This window comes from Macrotis lagotis, chromosome 2 (genome assembly GCF_037893015.1).
Source record: "Macrotis lagotis isolate mMagLag1 chromosome 2, bilby.v1.9.chrom.fasta, whole genome shotgun sequence".
NCBI classification, from domain to species: Eukaryota; Metazoa; Chordata; class Mammalia; order Peramelemorphia; family Peramelidae; genus Macrotis; species Macrotis lagotis.
In genome coordinates this window covers 102,251,393-102,269,066 of record NC_133659.1, presented here as the reverse complement: position 1 = coordinate 102,269,066, position 17,674 = coordinate 102,251,393, and the positions used below count along the sequence as shown (strand labels likewise).

The 17,674-nt window shown below is 40.4% G+C and overlaps 1 protein-coding gene across 3 annotated transcripts in view; it reads left to right on the top strand.

Moving 5' to 3' along the window:
- The first annotated feature begins 418 nt into the window (after positions 1 to 418).
- KLHL12 (kelch like family member 12) overlaps positions 419 to 17,674 on the top strand; it is a 31,885-nt gene continuing 14,629 nt past the window's right edge. Inside the window, exons 1-5 of one of the 3 annotated variants that reach the window (XM_074222392.1) lie at positions 419 to 652; positions 3,990 to 4,223; positions 13,068 to 13,221; positions 14,630 to 14,847; positions 16,827 to 16,976. In XM_074222392.1, the coding sequence (XP_074078493.1) occupies positions 4,041 to 4,223; positions 13,068 to 13,221; positions 14,630 to 14,847; positions 16,827 to 16,976 (705 nt within the window). In that variant the 5' untranslated portion in view covers positions 419 to 652; positions 3,990 to 4,040. Of the gene's footprint in view, positions 653 to 871; positions 4,224 to 5,104; positions 5,227 to 13,067; positions 13,222 to 14,629; positions 14,848 to 16,826; positions 16,977 to 17,674 lie in introns of those variants that run through there. The other 2 variants (XM_074222391.1, XM_074222390.1) reach the window with 2 other exon arrangements.

The following is a 17,674-nucleotide window of genomic DNA, read 5'->3' as shown; positions in this document are numbered from 1 at the left end:
ACACTGTAAATCTGCTGGACCCGGTGGAGGGGGAATATTGGGCTCATCAGGGCAGGGTGGGCGTCACCCATGCGCTCCGGCAGCCACGGGGGCCTTCCCTCCGAGCCCGGGCACGGGCTGGGCGCCCTCCCTGCGGCACAGCAAGCGCTCCGGTGTGGCGGGCCGGGCCGGGCCGGGGCGTCCGAGCATCGCAGCTCCCCGGCGGGGCCGCGGGGCCATTGTGATGCGCGGAGGGCGAGGAGGAGGAGGAGGCCGCGCAGAGCCGGGGCCGCGCTGCTGCCCGCGCTGAGCCGCGTCCCCGCCTGCCCAGGGGGCCGCCGCGGCCGAGCAGGGCCAGCCCCGAGCCGCAGCCCCGACCCGCAGCCCCAGGCCCGCGCCTCCCCCGCCCGCCCGTCCGCCGGGGAGGGCCACGTGACCCCGTCACGTGCCGCCTCCCGGCCAAGGGGCCCGTCTTCGCGTCCCTGCGTCATCACGTCGCGCGGCGGCGGCGGCGACCACGACCACGACGACCACGACTCTGGCGGCTCCGGCCCAGGGAGGCGCCGGCGGCGGCTGTTCTGCGCCCCCCGAGCCGCCTGCGGGCCCCGCGCCCCACCCCGCCCCCTCGGGTGGGGGGCCCGCCCTGCCCGGCTGGCTGGGGCGGGCTGCTGAGGTGAGTTGGGCCTCCGCGCCCCTCCGCGTCGGCGCCCCCGTGTGGCCGGGGAGGGGCCGGGGCGCCGGGCCTCCGCCAGGGGCCGGGAAGGGCCTCGCGTCCTGCCCAGGCCCGGAGCCCGGGAACCGCGGCGGGCCGGGACGCGGGGGCCGCGAGGAGGCATTTGGGCACCCGCAGCCGCCGCCTCCACCCTGGAAGGCCCTGGAGGGCTGGTCTCGCCCGAGGCTGGCGGAGCGCCCCGGGGACCCCGCCAAGCACGTTTCTTAAAAAACAAGTATTTCGCTCCAGCCTCAGCAGCTGCCCCCTCAGGGAGGTGTTTCTATTATCCCCATTTTACAGTTGGGGAAACTGAGGCCAACTTGTCCAAGGTCGCCTAGTTAGTGCCTGTCTGAGACTGAATGTGAACTCGTCTGGTAGCACAGGCCCCCCTCTCCCTTTGCAGATGGGAAACAGCCCCCAATAGAAGAAATCGAGAGCATTTAATAACCCAGGAGGCCTTGATTTTATAATGGATCCTGCTTTTGCATGTTTCTTAGCAGTGAGAACAATGATCATCTTGCCATGGGTTTTTTTTTAAACAACTTAATGAGAGAATTGTAATAGGTATACTGCTACTAACGAATGACCTGGAATTGTCTGAGATTAAAAATGACGGTTAAGAGTAAGTTATTAAAGATTTGAAATTGATTTTCATCATCTTCTTTTGATCATTTGGAAAGCTTTGGAGTTTAGACTAAAGAAAATGGGGGAGCAATGTGGTTATTGTGGTGATGTTTTTCATGACTACACATTTTTAATCTAAAAAGAGGAATGTAGTCATAAATTGAAAAAAATCCCACAGTACAACAATGATCCCTGTTTATTGATATGACAATGTTGTCTGCTGGTCAGTCTTACAGCTGTAAGCAAAAGTACTTTTTATAAATGAAGACATGCAGCCCCCCCAAAAATTACACAACTGTATTAAAGTTATGACCTAAGAATTGGGGCAAATTGTCAGTCTTTCCCATTCTTTCATACAGAGAACGTTACAGTTTCAAAAAGTAGACTGATTCAAAGTTTGATCAGTTAGCATATTTAACAAATTGTAACTGTTGTTAAATCCATGGTCATGAGTTACTGTCATTGAAGATAACAGATTTTGCTTCTCAGTTAAGTTGGTAGGTTTCCATGTGTTCAGGGGCCCCAGTTTAAGATCTTGGGTTAAGTTGAAAAATTTTCATGAAATATTTTCTAATTGTATGTTGATGCATTTTAACTTTGGTCAGTCAATACCCAATAACAGAGATGCCCTTTCATAAATAAAATTATAAAAGGTTAGTTTTGCAAGGAACTGTAGAAATCATGTAATCAAAATCTTGTATTTCACAGTTAAGAGAACTAAGACCTGAAGAGACTTGTCTAAAGTCATACAACAGCAGAATTAGATTCAGAACCCAGCTTTTCTAGCTTACAGCTAGAATTCTTTCCATAATATTGCACTGTTACACTCAAGCTGTTGTCCCAGGAAACTTTTATAAATATTTATTCAATAAATCTCAACAAGCATTTATAAAACACTTCAATGAGTGAGGTACTGGTGTTAAAATGCTAAGGATTTACAGAAAGACAAAAACACTTCCTACCCTCTAGGAGCTCACTTTGAACAAACAAATGTAAGCAAAAGAATGTACCAGGTAACTTAAAGATAGTCTCAGAAGGCTCTGAGCCTTAAGGGGAATCTGTAGGAATTTCTTATAAAAGGTGGAATTTTAGCTAAGACCTGTAGGGAAGTCAGGAGGTGAAGTCAATAGAATCATAATTTCGTCAAGCAGGTGGCCTCATTATTGCTGGAATTAAATTAAAATATAATTGAGAAATATTCAACAAAATAAATATATAGATAAAAATCATTATGCAGCAAGCAGTAATAATAATTGAAGTTTCACTGGTATTCTGAACTTTGCAAAGTACCTTTATATAATCTCATTTGAGCTTTCTAGTGTCTTTCTGAAATAGGTGCTTCACTTATCCTCAGTTTACAGATGACAAAAGTGAAGACCAGAGAGGTTAAGTGCTGTTCATGGTTAATTCAATCATAGCAAAGACAGATTGAACCTAGGACTTCCTGGGTTCTTAGTCCAACGTTGAACTAAATAACATTTTTTTCTAATGTAGCCCATTAGGGTTCGTCTATTTAAAAATTTTCAAGTCTTCCATACAGCTTATAACCTTCCCTCATGGTTTTATATCATCTACATATTTGATAAATGTGTCTTTTAAAAAATTAATACAGTGACTAAAAATTTCAAACAAAAGAATGCTAAAGACCTTTTTTACAAGTTGAGAACCAGCACTTTCTACCAACTAGAATCTTACCATTTAATTTACAAGGAATATTATAAGCATTGTGCTAATATATAAATGTTTTATGCTACTCACTGACACGGGCCATAGTTAGTAGATAGAGCTCCTTGAAGTTTGTATACATTCCCTAAATTGTATTAAGTTAATAAATATTTATTAAGCAATATTCAACACTCTGTACCCAGGACCCTGAGAAGAAGAAGAAAAAACAAGTAGAGTTCCAACCTTTGAATTTACAGTCAGTCCAGGAAGGGAAATAAGACACAGATATATACAAGTGTAAGATACTGATATATAATTTGGAATACAGGAGAAAGAATATATCTTGAATTCCCAGTTAGAAGACAAATGAAATATAGTGCAAATATGAGAATATTAAAGGTGCCTATATTAAGATGATGGCAGTGGAAATAGAAGAAACAGAAAAAAATGACAGTATTACTTAAATCATTACTGAAGTTCAGATAACATTAAGTTCTATATTTTCTTACATTAAAGTTCTCAAGAGTTGTCCAAAAATCATTTTGCCTTTTCTTAATACTAGAATTATCACCGAAAATTTGAGATAAACTTTCAAATAGTTAAAGGATAATCTAATGTTTATCCTTCATTCTCAGAGAAGATCGTGACATCTAGGAAGTGTTGCCATTGACAAACACATGATTTGGATTTGAGTGAGGGAGGGGTTTGTGCTAAGTCACCAGCCAGATATGGATCAGGAAGACAAGAGATAAGAGGCAGTCAGGGTTAAATGACTTGCTAGTTAGCTTCAAGTGTCTGAGGCCAAATTAGAACTCTGGTCCTCTTGACTCCAAGGCCAGTGCTCTATTCACTATACCACCTAGCTGAGTTAAGTGATAGTCTCCTCCCTTGGGAAGACAGCATTATAAAACAAAAAACCCAGCATCATTTATTTCTGAAACTCTTAGAGAATGGCTCAGGCTCCTAGACTTCTGGAAATAACCTAGCATTTTACCTCTTTCCCTTGCAGAATCCCAGGACCCCTTTTTCATTGTCTCCATATTGCTTGGGGGGAAGCAATATGGCTCCCAAAGACATAATGACTAATTCCCATGCCAAGTCCATCCTCAATTCAATGAACTCTCTCCGGAAAAGTAATACCCTCTGTGATGTTACATTGAAAGTGGAGCAAAAGGACTTCCCTGCCCATCGGATTGTGCTGGCTGCTTGTAGTGACTACTTCTGTGCCATGTTCACTAGTGAGGTAAGCAGAACACTCGCTTTTCCCAAGGATCAGAACTCCTACTTGGAGCTTCTCAGCCACGCGATTCAAGTAGCAAAGGCTTGTTCTGAGTCTGATAAATTTTCTATGGCAATTTTTAGGCTATAGTCTTGAGAAAAATTAGTTCTCACCTTGTATTTGAGGACAATGTAGATGACTGTTCTAGATGTGTGGGATAGCTTGGGAAAAGGTATGAAGTGTGGTCTAAAGTGTGGAAAAAAGTAACAGAGATTGAGAAAACGTTTACATGACAACAAATGGGATGGCTGACAGAGAATGGAGAGAATCTATAGGTAAGAAAGGAGCCATTGTCATTGGACCTTGAAATCTGAATAAGTGGGTTACATAAATGGTAATGTGTGTGGAAAACTGAACAAAAGAGTTTTTCTGTTTCACGGCTTGAAATGAATTGTAAGGAGATTCAGAGAATATGCTGACCACAGAATCTGATCCTCTGGCCCTAATAGTCAATCATCAAACTTTAAGACAAACTGATTGTCAGAGTAGACAGTGTCATGACTGTGGGCTGTACTATTTACATACTAACTTTCTTAATTGCCTAAAATCTGACTACTTTTTAAATCTAGGGCTAATTCTAATGTATATTTTTGGAATAAGAGAAATACAAAAATCTGAAGTGCATTTCCACTAGATCTAGTCTTATTTTACAAAATCGACAAATTGTATGTATGAGAACATCAGAATCAAATGATTAAACCTTGAGATAGTTATGAGAGTATACCCTCAGCTGCTGAACACTGAATTAGAACTGCTGACAGCTTATTATATAGTGTGTATCCTATTCTTTGGCAGCTTGAAGAACATAAGCCTCTTTCTTATCCATTTATTTTTTTCTTCTCCAGGCATCTACCTGAAAATTATGATGTAAAGTTGTTCTATGAAAGAATTCTCCCTCTCCTACTTCACAAAAGCATCTTTTACATTATGTTGTTATATCTAAGAGATGAAATAAAGATAAGTAAAGGTTAGAATTTTAAGGGTATAAAGAATAAGAGAGAAGTAGAAAACAATACTACATTTTTGAAGCCGGTAAGGATCCACAAAGGCAATATGATGTCTTTGAAAGCTCATTGTGGGCAGCTTGGTGGTGCAGTGGATAGAGCACCAGCCTTGGAGTCAGGAGGGCCTGAGTTCAAATCCAATCTCAGACACTTAATAATTACCCAGCTGTGTGACCTTGGGTAAGTCACTTAGCCCCGTTGCCTTGCCCCCCCAAAAAACTCATTGAATTTTAGTCTTAGCTCTCTAATTCTAAGAACCCCATTTTTTATTGTTTATTTTTATTAAAAAAGATTTTGCCAATTATGTACAAAGATCGTTTTCAAGATTCGCCCTTTTGCAAACTTTGACTTCCACATTTTTCTACCACCCTTCCTTGTCCATGTGTAGTCATATTTAACATATCTCCATATTAGTCATGTTAGAAAAATTAGAACTAAAGGGGAAAAATCAAGAAAGAAAAAAATCAGGAGGTAGAGCCAAGATGGCAGCACAAAGGCAGCATTTTCCAGGAACTCCTTCCCTCCCCCCCCACCAAACTCCAAAGAAACAAACAAATGATGACTCTAGCTAAAATTTAGAGGGGCAGAACCCACAGAAAGACTGAGTGATACATTTTCCCAGTCCAAGATAACTTAGAAGTTCCACGGGAAAGGTAAGTTTCACCAGGACCGGGGATTGGAAAAAAAGCCATGGCTGCAGCGCAGCCCAGCCCAGCCCAGAGATCACCAGCAACAGCTTGAAGGAGCAGGGAGAGAACTCTGTTACACCAGAATGAGTGTGGAGTCAGGAGCACCAGCCATAGAATCTGCAGGGAGAATCTGGAGAAAGCAGCCTGCACTCCCAAAGACAGTAAGGGAAGTCTGCAGAGCTTTCTCTGTTCTCCCTGGGGTAGGTCTCTGCTCTTTGCCTACACTCAGACCCAGGTTGCAGTTTGGGCTTCCATACTAAGATAGCAGGATCCCTCCTTATAGCCCCAGGGCAGAGGGAAATGGGGGGCATCTACATATCAAAGCACAGGTAAGAGAGCATAAGACCTTGGAGGAATAAAGGTCCCAGTGGAGTGCCCCCCCCCAAAAAAAAACCCAAAGCCTTGGAAGTGCTGCCTTTGGCTGAGGAAATGAGTGAACAGAAAAAGAAGAATCTGACAATAGAGAATTACTTTATTCCCATGGAAGATCAAAACACATACTCAGATGATGCCAAAATCGAAGCTTCTGTATCCAAAACCTCCCAAGAGAAATAGAAAATGGGCTCAGACTATGGATGAGCTATTAAAGGAGATGGAGGAAAAATTGGGAGGAGAAATGAGAGCGATGCAGAAAAATCATGAAAAACAAATCAAAAGCTTAGTGAAAGATATACAAAAAATATTGAAGAAAATAATATGTTAAAAACCAGTTGAGGCCTAATGGTAAAAGCAAAACAAAAAGCAAATGAGGAGAAGAATGCCTTAAAAAAGCAGAATTGGCCAGTTGGAAAAGGAGATAAAAAAGCTCTCTGAAATGCAGAATGGAACTGAAGGAAGCTGATGACTTTGCAAGATATCAGGAAGAAATAAAACTCTTCCCCAAAAAAGCCAAGAATTAGAAGAAAATGTGAAATACCTCATATGAAAAACAACCAACCTCGAAAACAGATCCAGAAGAAATAATTTAAGAATTATTGGGCTATCTGAAAGCCACAATCAGGAGAAGAGGCTAGATTTCATTTTTCAAGAAATAATACACCAAAATTGCCCTGAGATGCTAGAAGCAGAGGTTGATACAATAGAAATCAAGCGAATTCACCAGTCACCTCCTGAAAGAGATCCCGAAAGATAAAACTTCCAGGAATATTATAGCCAAATTCCAAAACTCCCAAATCAAAGAGAAAATTCTAAAAGCTGCCAGAAACAAACAATTCAACTACTGAGTCTCCACAGTCATGATTACACAGGATCTGGCAGCATCTACATTAAGGGCCCGTAGGGCTTGGAATATGATATTCCAGAAGGCAAAAGATCTTGGTTTACAACTGAGAATCAACTACCCAGCAAAACTGAACATCCTCTTTCAGGGGAAAAGATGGACTTTCAGTGAAACGGGACTTTCATACTTTCCTATTGAAACAACCAGAGCTGAACAGAAAGTTTGATCTCCAAGTACAGGACTCTGGTGAACCGTAAAGGGTGTGGAAGAGAAGGATTAACTATGAGGAACTTAATGATATTGAATTGTTTGTATTCCTGCATGGAAAGAACATATTGATAACTCATGAACTTTCTCATTTATAAGAGCTGTTAGAAGGAGCATATATAGACAGGACCTAGGAAGGCGTAGAATATAATGCAATAATATAGGAAAAAGATGGAGTTAATGGGTGATAAAGGAAAGTACTGGGAGGAAGGGAAAGGAGATGAAGAAGAAGCTAAGAAATTTCACTTAAGAGTCAAGAAAAAGCTTTTTTCAGGGTGGCTAGGTGATGTAGTAGATAGAGCACCAGCCCTGGAATCAGGAGTACCTGAGTTCAAATCTGGCCTCAGATATTTAATAATTACCTAGCTGTGTGGCCTTGGGCAAGCCACATAACCCCATTTGCCTTGCAAAAAAAATGCTACTCAAGAATAAGCTTTTCCAATGGAGTGGAAAGGGGGAAAGTAAGGGGGAATGAGAAATCTATCTTACTGTAGAGGAAAAAAGGAGAGGAAAGGGATGGGAGGAAGGGGACGGGAGGAGTAGGTGACAAGATTTTTGGGAGAGGGTAGTTAGATACAACATATTTCTAAGGAGGGACACAGGGTGAAAGGAGAAAGAATAAAATAAATGAGTGGGGAGGAATAGGATGGAGGGAAATACAACTAGCAATAATAACTGTGGGAAAAATATTGAAGCGATTTCTCTGGTGGACTTATGATAAAGAAAACAACTCATCCCAGAGACAGAGCTGTTGGAATCTGAATAGAGCCTGAAATTTAGTACACCTTTTTTCCCACTCTCAATATTCTTGAGGTTTCTCTATCTTTTTTGCGGGGAGAGGGTTTATGTTTTTTTCCACTACAAGATTATGGTAAAAAGATAAAATAAATAAACTATAAAAGGAAAAATCTATACTGGGGGAAAGAGAATGATAAAGAAGGGATGGAATGCCACATCTTTTTCCAAAGGAGATAATTTGTACAATCTCCAATCACCACAAAATTTTAAAATATCATTCTCATACATAAAATGAGAGAATTGGATGATTTCTAATAGTTCCAAATCTATGGTTTCATGATCTTATTTATCCACATTTATAGATGAAGAAACTGGTCTTTAAAAGATTCATAGAACCTGCTATGGAAAATGCCATCCACATCCAGGGGGTGAAAACTATGGAGTCTGAAGGCAGAGCAGAGCATTCTATGTTCACTTTTTAAAACTTTTTTTTGATGTTTCAACATTTTATTTGTTTTCCAATTATATACAATAGTAATACTTACCCATCATTTTTTGCAAGGCTCTACAAACCCCTCCCCACAGAAGGCTCTCTGATAATCTCTACATTGTTTCCATGCCATACATTGATGTAAATTGAATGTGTCATAAGAGTAAACATAACCCCTCTCCCCCAAGATGAGAAACCTCAAGAATAGAGAGGGGAAAAAATTGTACTTCAGTCTGTGTTCAGATTTCAATGGTTCTGTCTCTGGGGTGAGTTGCTTTCTATTCCCCCTTCCCTCCTCCCTCCTTATCCTATCCCTTCTCATGTTTTTCTCTAGGGCAAGATAGATTTCCTCTCCCTATTAAGTATAATATTTCCTCTCTGATTCATTTCTGATGAGAATGAAGGCTCACTCATTCCCCCTCTCCTTCCACCGTTCCACTCCATTGAAAAAAACTTTCTTGACTCTTACTTGAAATATCTTAGCTCCTTTTTCCTCTCCTTTGTTTTCCTCCCAGTACTTCGCTTTATCACCCATTGACTCCATTTTTATACTACATTATACCATTTTATTCAGTTCCCTTCTGTGCCTTTTATGTGCTCCTTCTAACTGCTTTTATGAACGAGAAGGTTCATATGAGTTAACAGCATCTTCTTCCCATGCAGGAATACACACAGTTCAACATCAATAAGTTCCTCATGATTAGTCTTATCTCATCCACCCTCTCTATGCTTCACCTGAGTCCTGTACTTAGAGATCAAACTTTCTGTTCAGCTCTGGTCATTTAAACAGGAAAGTTGGAAGTCCCCTGTTTCACTGAAAGCCCATCTTTTCCCCAGAAAGAGGATGTTCAGTTTTGCTGGGTAGTTGATTCTTGGTTGTAAACTAAGCTCTTTTGCCTTCCGGAATATTATATTCCAAGACCTACGGGCCCTTAATGTAGATGCTGCCAAATCCTGTGTTATCCTGACTATAGAGCCAAGGTAGTTGAAGTGTTTATTTCTGGCAGCCTTTAGTATTTTTTCTTTGATGTGGGAGTTTCAGAATTTGGCTATAATATTCCTCAGAGTTTTTCTTTTGGGATCTCTTTGAGGTGATCGGCAAATTCCCTCAATTTCTATTTGGTCTGCTTCTAGGATCTCAGGTACACTATTTCTTGAAAAATGAAGTCTAGGCTCTTTTTCCTGGTCATGACTCTTAGGTGGCCCAATAATTTTTAAATTATCTTTTCTAGATCTGTTTTCCAGGTAAGTTGTTTTTCCAAAGAGGTATTTCACATTTTCTTCTAACTTTTGTTCTTTTGCTATTGTTTTATTGTTTCTTGATTTCTCACAATGTCATCAGCTTCCTTTAGTTCTATTCTACATTTGCAGGAGTTATTTTCTTCAGAGAGCTTTTTTATTTCCTCTTCCAGCTGACCAATTCTGCTTTTTAAAGGCATTCTTGTTCTCATTTACCTTTTATGTTGCTCTTTCCATTTGGCCTAAACTGGTTTTTAGCATATTTTCTTCAGCAATTTTTTTGTATTTCTTTCCCCAAGCTGCTGACTTGGTTTTCATGATTTACCTGCATTGCTCTCATTTCTCCTCCCAATTTTTCCTCTACCTCCCTTACTGTACTTCCAAGCCTTTGTGGGGGGAGGGGGTTGGGACAACAAGACCTTAATTCCTCCAGGGTCTTATGAGAGGCTCTCTGATTGCTCTCTTGCCTGTGCTCTGGTATATGGATGACCACAGACGCTCCCCTCTGCCCTGGAGCTGTGAAGAGGGTCCCTGCTCAACCATGGTAGTATTGGGGCCCAAACTGCAACCTGAATCTGAGTGTTGGCAAACAGCAGAGTCCCGCCCCAGGGAGAGCAGAGAGACCTCTGCAATCACCCCCGACCTCGTTATTGTATGTGGACTGCACTTTGGAGGTGCAGGCTGGCTTTCCCTATTCCTACTGCAGGTTTCCATTGCAGGGCTGCTCTAAGGCCAGGGCTCCACACTCTCTGTGGTGCCATAAGAGTTCTCTCTCACCCCTATACACTGTCCCTGGTGATCCCTGGGCTTAAAGGTCTAGAAACCATCCCCTCTGCCATGGACCCAAGTGCCCCACAGGCTGTTCATGGAAGACTTGGAGCAGTTTTGCTCTGGCCTAGCTGCACTGTTGTTCAACTACTCTGCAGCTCTTTCTAGCCACCAGTCCAGGGGAACTTATTAGTTGTCTTGGACTGGAAAATTGTATCACTCAGTCTTTCCTGTGGGTTGTGCCCCTCTAAATTTGGGCCAATCTTAATTTGACAGCTTTTGGAGTTTTTGGAAGAACAAGTTTCCAGGAATTCCTGCCCTCATGCTACCATCTTAGCTCCATCCCCCAGTATAGCTTTTTTAAAAAGGTTTTTTTTTATAGTTTTTTTATAGTTTTAGCTTTACCATCCTCAGCTTATTTACTATAGAACTCGACCTTGCAGGCAGCTAGGTGGCACAGTAGTAGATAGAGCACCAGCCTTGGAGTCAGGAGGATTTTAGTTCAAAACCAGTCTCCAACACTTAACAGTTGCCTAGCTATATGACCTTGGGCAAGTGACTTAACCCCATTGCCTTAAATAAATAAAAAAATTTTAAAAACTCTTGACATTATAGGACCATGTCACATGCTATTTTCTGCACTTGCTTCAATTATCTTGATAGACAGAAGAGCAGCTAGGTGGTGCAGTGGATAAAGCACCAGCCCTGGAGTCAGGAGTACCTGGGTTCAAATCCGGTCTCAGACATTTAATAATGACCTAGTTGTGTGGCCTTGGGCAAGCCACTTAACCCCATTTGCCTTGCAAAAAAAACCTAAATATATATATATATATATATATATATATATATATATATATATATACACATATACATACACATACACATATACATATATATATATAAAGTTGATATAGATAAGTATCAATAGATATAAGAAAGATTTTATATAGATAAATGGAAATCTTTATGTACAAAGTAAGATGTATATATGTGTATGTGTTTAAATTATTTCTCTTTGTATTTTCAGGATTTCATTCTTGAGAGTTTCCTATTAATCATGAATTGACTAGAATGTTATTCTATAGCATCCCATCCATCCTTCCTCTAAAGCTTGTGAACCCTATTCTCCTTAAATCAGGGAGCCATGTTAGAATTCATCTGACTTGCTTCTTTTTTGTAACAATATGGAGTGGTCACTTTCTTCTGAGGTTCTTAGCATTTCCACCTTAATAGCCAGCTCTTCTTTGTTTTGTTTGTTGAGTCATTTCAATCATGTCCAACTCTCTGTGACCCCATTTGGGGTTTTCTTTGCAAAGATACTGGGGTGGCTTCTCATTTCCTTCTCTGGTTTATTTTACAAATGAGCAACTGAGGCAAATAGTTAAAGGATTTGCCCAGGATTACACTGCTAGTAGGTGTCTTGAGTTCAGATTTGGACTCAGAAAGATGAGTCTTCCTAACCAGCACTCTTCCACTGGGCCACCAATCTGCTTCTTCTTCTTTGTCAGTAAGAATCTAATGAAGAATAGAATTTATTCACATTGGCACTTCTATATTTTTGATGGATGAAATAATTATTATTAAAGCAAGTCAAGCAGTTAAATATTAGTTGTTTTGTTTTTGCTAGAGAGAGAACTCCAACAGGCTTTCTTAATCATTAAAATCTCATCCCTACTCTAGATATGATTCATTTCCCAAATTCCTCATCTATTCTCTTTTTCTATAGGTTGTTGGTAGACACTGACAAGTTTTGCTTTTTATTCTGCCTGTTTTAAGCCATCACATTGTCAGACACTATCTTCATAACCAGCTCTTAAAATCTGCCTTTTTCTTCTGATGCCCTTGCCTTCAGTGTGCAGCAATGGTGCATCTACCACCTGGGTCCAGGGGTTTCTGTTTCCTGCCTGACACTTCATGTTCTTTAGCCATGATTTCTAGGATTTTCAGCCCAACCAAAGAATAGCACCTGATCAATGAATGCATTCTGTAACATGTAACAAGTGTTCATCCTCTTCTTTTGTTAACAATTTAATTCAACAAATATCTTATTAGAGGGCTGAAAGCAGTGTTCCAAGATAGCATCATCTGCAGGGGTTTGGGAAATTTAGTAAATAAGTTGCAATACATGGTATGTTTTGGGATACTGTGTACATTTCTTATCGCTGTCAAATTAATGGATTTGACTAAGGAGGCTTTGTATTGCTCTACATTTGATGTATTGTCATCAATGAATAGGAAAAATGATACAGGATGCCTCTTTAATACACTGTATCTAATGGCTTCTGTTTTCCTAGTATAGATAATAGTGTTGTAATTTTGTTAGACCTTCATCAGATGAGATTTTACCTGTATCCTTTGGAACTTCAATCAGTTTACTACTTTCTGAATCTGCAGCTCTCAGAAAAGGGGAAGCCATACGTTGATATTCAAGGTTTGACTGCTTCCACCATGGAAATCCTGTTGGACTTTGTGTATACAGAGACAGTGCATGTGACGGTGGAGAATGTACAGGAACTGCTTCCTGCAGCCTGCCTGCTTCAGCTGAAAGGTATAAGTTTCTGCTTTTTATAATTCTGACATCTCTGAAGATTTTTTCCCAGTTTAGAGAAACATATCAGATGAGGAATATCAGTTGCTACAGGGGCTTTTAATTCCTGGGGACCATGATTTCCAAACTATAATGGAGTTGTATACAGTACCCTCCTCCTATTCCATTTTTTCCTTAGTCGCTGGTTATACTTCATTTCAGTGTTTAGAGGTGTTTATATAGTGTGGACAAAGCAAACTTCATTAGTATGACTTTGCTTTTGCATGTATTTGTAGATTTAATTTTATGAGAGATTGCAACTCCCTCTTTGCCTCAAAACTAGGCCTTGTTTGTTAGGTAGACTTAAATGCAAATGAAATTAAGATTACTAAATAATTTATGTAAAAGCTTTTAACCTTGTTTTCCAAGACCTTTGCAAAAATTTTTATTGCACTCTTCCCAACCTTCCTGAAAATTAAATTAATTTTTCTATTTTAAAATGAGGTATAGAAAAGTGAAATAACCTTTTTTTTAGAAAGGTTTTATTTATTTTGAATTTTATGATTTTTCCCCTAATCTCGCTTCCCTCCCCCCACCTCCCACAGAAGGCAGTTTGTTAGTCTTTACATCATTCCCATAGTATGCATTGATCTAAGTTGAATGTGAGCAGAGAGAAATCATATCCTTAAGGAAGAAACATATAGTATGAGATATAGCAGAGTTATATAATAAAACAACTTTTTTTTTTAAATTAAAGGTAATAATCCTTGGTCTTTGCTCAAACTCCACAATTCTTTCTCAGGATACAGATGGCATTCTCTGTCACAGACTCCCCAAAATTGTGCCTGATTGTTGCCCTGTTGATATGAGCAAGTCCATCCCATGTTGCTGTTAGGGTGTACAATATTTTTCTGGTTCTGCTCATCTCACTCAGCATCAGTTCATGCAAATCCTTCCAGGCTTCCCTGAATTCCCATCCCTCCTGGGTTCTAATAGAACAATAGCGTTCCATCACATACATATACCACAGTTTGTTAAGCCATTCCCCAATTGATTGCATTCCCTCAGTTTCCATTTCTTTTCCACCACAAACAGCTGCTATGAACATATTTGTACAGGTGATGTTTTTTACCTTTTTTTCATCATCTCTTCAGGGTATAGACCCAGTACTGGTATTGCTGGATCAAAGGGTATGCACATTTTTATTGCCCTTTGGGTATAATTCCAAATTGCTCTCCAGAAAGGTTGAATGAATTCACAGCTAAATAACCTTGATGAAGGTTAAACAGAGAGTCAAGTTTTGAATTTCCTGTCTTTAGTTTTTCAATCTGTCCTTCATCCATGGGCTCAAGCTTTCCTCATCCAATAATGAAGACTCAGGCCTTCCAAGGGGTCTGGAAGTCTCTCTCATTGGTGTTGTTTGCCATAGGTGTTAAGCAGGCCTGCTGTGAATTTCTCGAAAGCCAATTGGACCCTTCCAACTGCTTGGGCATCCGGGACTTTGCTGAGACTCACAACTGTGTTGACCTGATGCAGGCAGCTGAAGTCTTCAGTCAGAAGCATTTTCCTGAAGTAGTCCAGCATGAAGAGTTCATTCTTCTGAGCCAGGGAGAGGTGGAGAAGTTGATCAAATGTGATGAAATTCAGGTATGGATGTAACTTGGTGGTTCCACCTCACACTGTTCTTTCTGGGGTAGTTTTAGCCACAAAATCTTACCAGCGACTATTAAGGGAATCACTTTTCTTTCAATATTGGGATAAACTAATTCTGGCAGAAGAGAGTAGCTCTTTGTACAGGCATTTTCTTGCTTTATGTAAATGGAACATTCTGCAGACCTCTGTGCAAAGTGATTTTTACGTCATGTAAAAGGTTGCAGGGAAGGGAGAGGGTGGGGGCAGATTGGTGCATACCTGTATAGGGTCTGGGACAGAGAAATGAGAGCAAGAGGAAGAACAGTCAGGGGCCAGGGCCAGCCCCATGGATGGGGCTTAGCTGGAACTGAAGGAAGAAAACATAGGAAGCAGGTATGGTGGGACCAAGCTCATGCATAGGCAAGAGATATCATATAACATAAGGGGGCCAGGGCAGGCATACAGGAGCCAAACATAAAGGCTTGGTATTCTCTGACAGAGATGGAGATCTCAAACTAAGCTCCTGACCTGACCACAGTGGTGGGAACTTTCCACATAGCTTTTCTTCTACTATCACTCATGGTTTATTTGTTTTGTTTTGCCAAGGCAGTAGGAGGCCTCAGAGTGCCAAGCCAAAGGGCAGGAATATGGTATGGTTAAGTTAGGTGGGTTTTTTGGAATGTAGTTTTCTTTTAGAATTTTTTTACATAAAGTCAAATTTGCATTAAAAAAATTTATGTAAAGCAAGAACTACCTGTAAATGATATTACATTGCTACCCTAATACATCTAATGACTGAGTAAGAAATGAAGTAATAAGACCAATCCCAGTCCTAAATACCAATGCAAATAATTTACCAAAATTGACTTTCTTGATTTAACTAGTCAACTAAAACTGACTAGTTATTTTCTCTGTGGGTACTCAAAGATTAATTGAAAAGCAGCAAGTGGGGGCAGCTAGGTGGCGCAGTGGATAAAGCACCAGCCCTGGAGTCAGGAGTACCTGGGTTCAAATCCGGTCTCAGACATTTAATAATTACCTAGCTGTGTGACCTTGGGCAAGCCACTTAACCCCATTTGCCTTGCAAAAAAGCCTAAAAAGAAAAGCAGCAAGTGGCACCTTCTACAATTATGCATATTACTTTGTACAGTAGATATGTTCACTGAACTTTGGAGTTTCATAAATTGTGAACCAGGCCAACCTCTAAGAAGGCTGATATATGTGACTGAGAAACCTTACAGTTTAAACTGAGCTAGATGGAGCTGTCTTTAGCTCAGAGATGTTAATTAGAATCTAGAGTGACTCTTGTTCCAGTGATTTCTGCTATGTCCACTTTAATAGTCATAATTACTAAAAGTTCAACATGTGCTTCATTCAATAGCCTAAATTTCAGGAAAAAATTAATAGGGAAGGTCCTTGTAATAGAATGAATGGATAAAAGTGCTATCTGTCCCCTGATTTTAAAGTGTCAAAGATTGTTGGAAAAAATACAGAATTCCAACCTAAGTCTCTGTCTAGGGGCAATGAATTGCTTCTATTTTACCTGTCTTCCAAATAGCCTGACTCAGACTCCCTGGCTTCTATTTCATACTTTCTGGACTATTATGTCTGTTAGAAGCTGCCTTTTATGTAAAGAAGAATTATGAATGAAAGGTTAATTTAAGGCCCAGTCTTGAGGTAATGGTAACAAATGATGTCAAGTTTCTGAAACTTGAGAGAGAGAAAGAGGAAGAAATGAAAAAAGAAAAAAGAAAATTTAAATGGATATCTTAGCGCCAATTGGTTATATTGTTGCTAGTATATACTTAACAATTTGCAATAATTCTGTATCTGACCTGACTTTAATCATAGCATAGGAAACTGTTCCCTGGGGATGGGCCACTTATGAAAGGGGGTTTGGAGGAATAACAAAGTTTCATCTACCTTGTGAGTAACTAGAGAACATTAACTGAATTGAATAGCAATGTCCCATCTTCTCTCTCAAACATTTGTAGGTGGATTCTGAAGAGCCAGTCTTTGAGGCTGTCATCAACTGGGTGAAGCATGCCAAAAAAGAGAGGGAGGAATCCTTGCCTGACTTGCTACAGTATGTCCGGATGCCCCTGCTGACTCCCAGGTACATCACGGATGTGATAGATGCTGAGGTAGGTCCTAGGAGATACCTAGACTCTACCACCACCTCTGGTCTTGCTGTATCTCTGCTACAAACACTGAATAAGATTTCCATGTATGTATGTAGAATTTTCCTAAGAGACCTCCCTAGCCTGGAAGCTGAGATTAGAAGGTGCTAAAAAAAGGCATATCCTTGAATACCATAACTGAACTAGGAGAACGTATTTAATTTTACCAATCTTTATAGTCAGAAGTTCTATCTGTGAAGGTTTTAGTACCACATGTATTGAGTGTACACATCATTTTTTTAGATTTGTCATTTAGGCTCATAGACTTAGAACTTGCAGGGCCAATAGAAGTCTTTTCCAGCTCTTTCATTTTACATTTGAGAAAACGGTGTCTTGTTCAGGGTCCCAGAATCTTCCTAGTAGCCTGCTGACCCCTAAGGTCTTGGTACTGTACATTCCTAAGGCTCAGCCACTGGCAGGAAGCCATGCTCCTATTTCATACATATTAAGGGAATCCCATTTTCAGTTGAATAGGAAACAGAATTGACCAGTAATGAATATGAGCCTGGAGAAGTCAAGGTGTATAAATTAACTGAAAGAATCTTTATTTTCTCATTCTAATTTGATGCATTTGATTAATCATCAACTTGATGGTATAAAATGTAGCCATGAACAAAGTCAATTTTTGAGCCCATTTGTTAGCTTCCTGTATCAGTTTTATT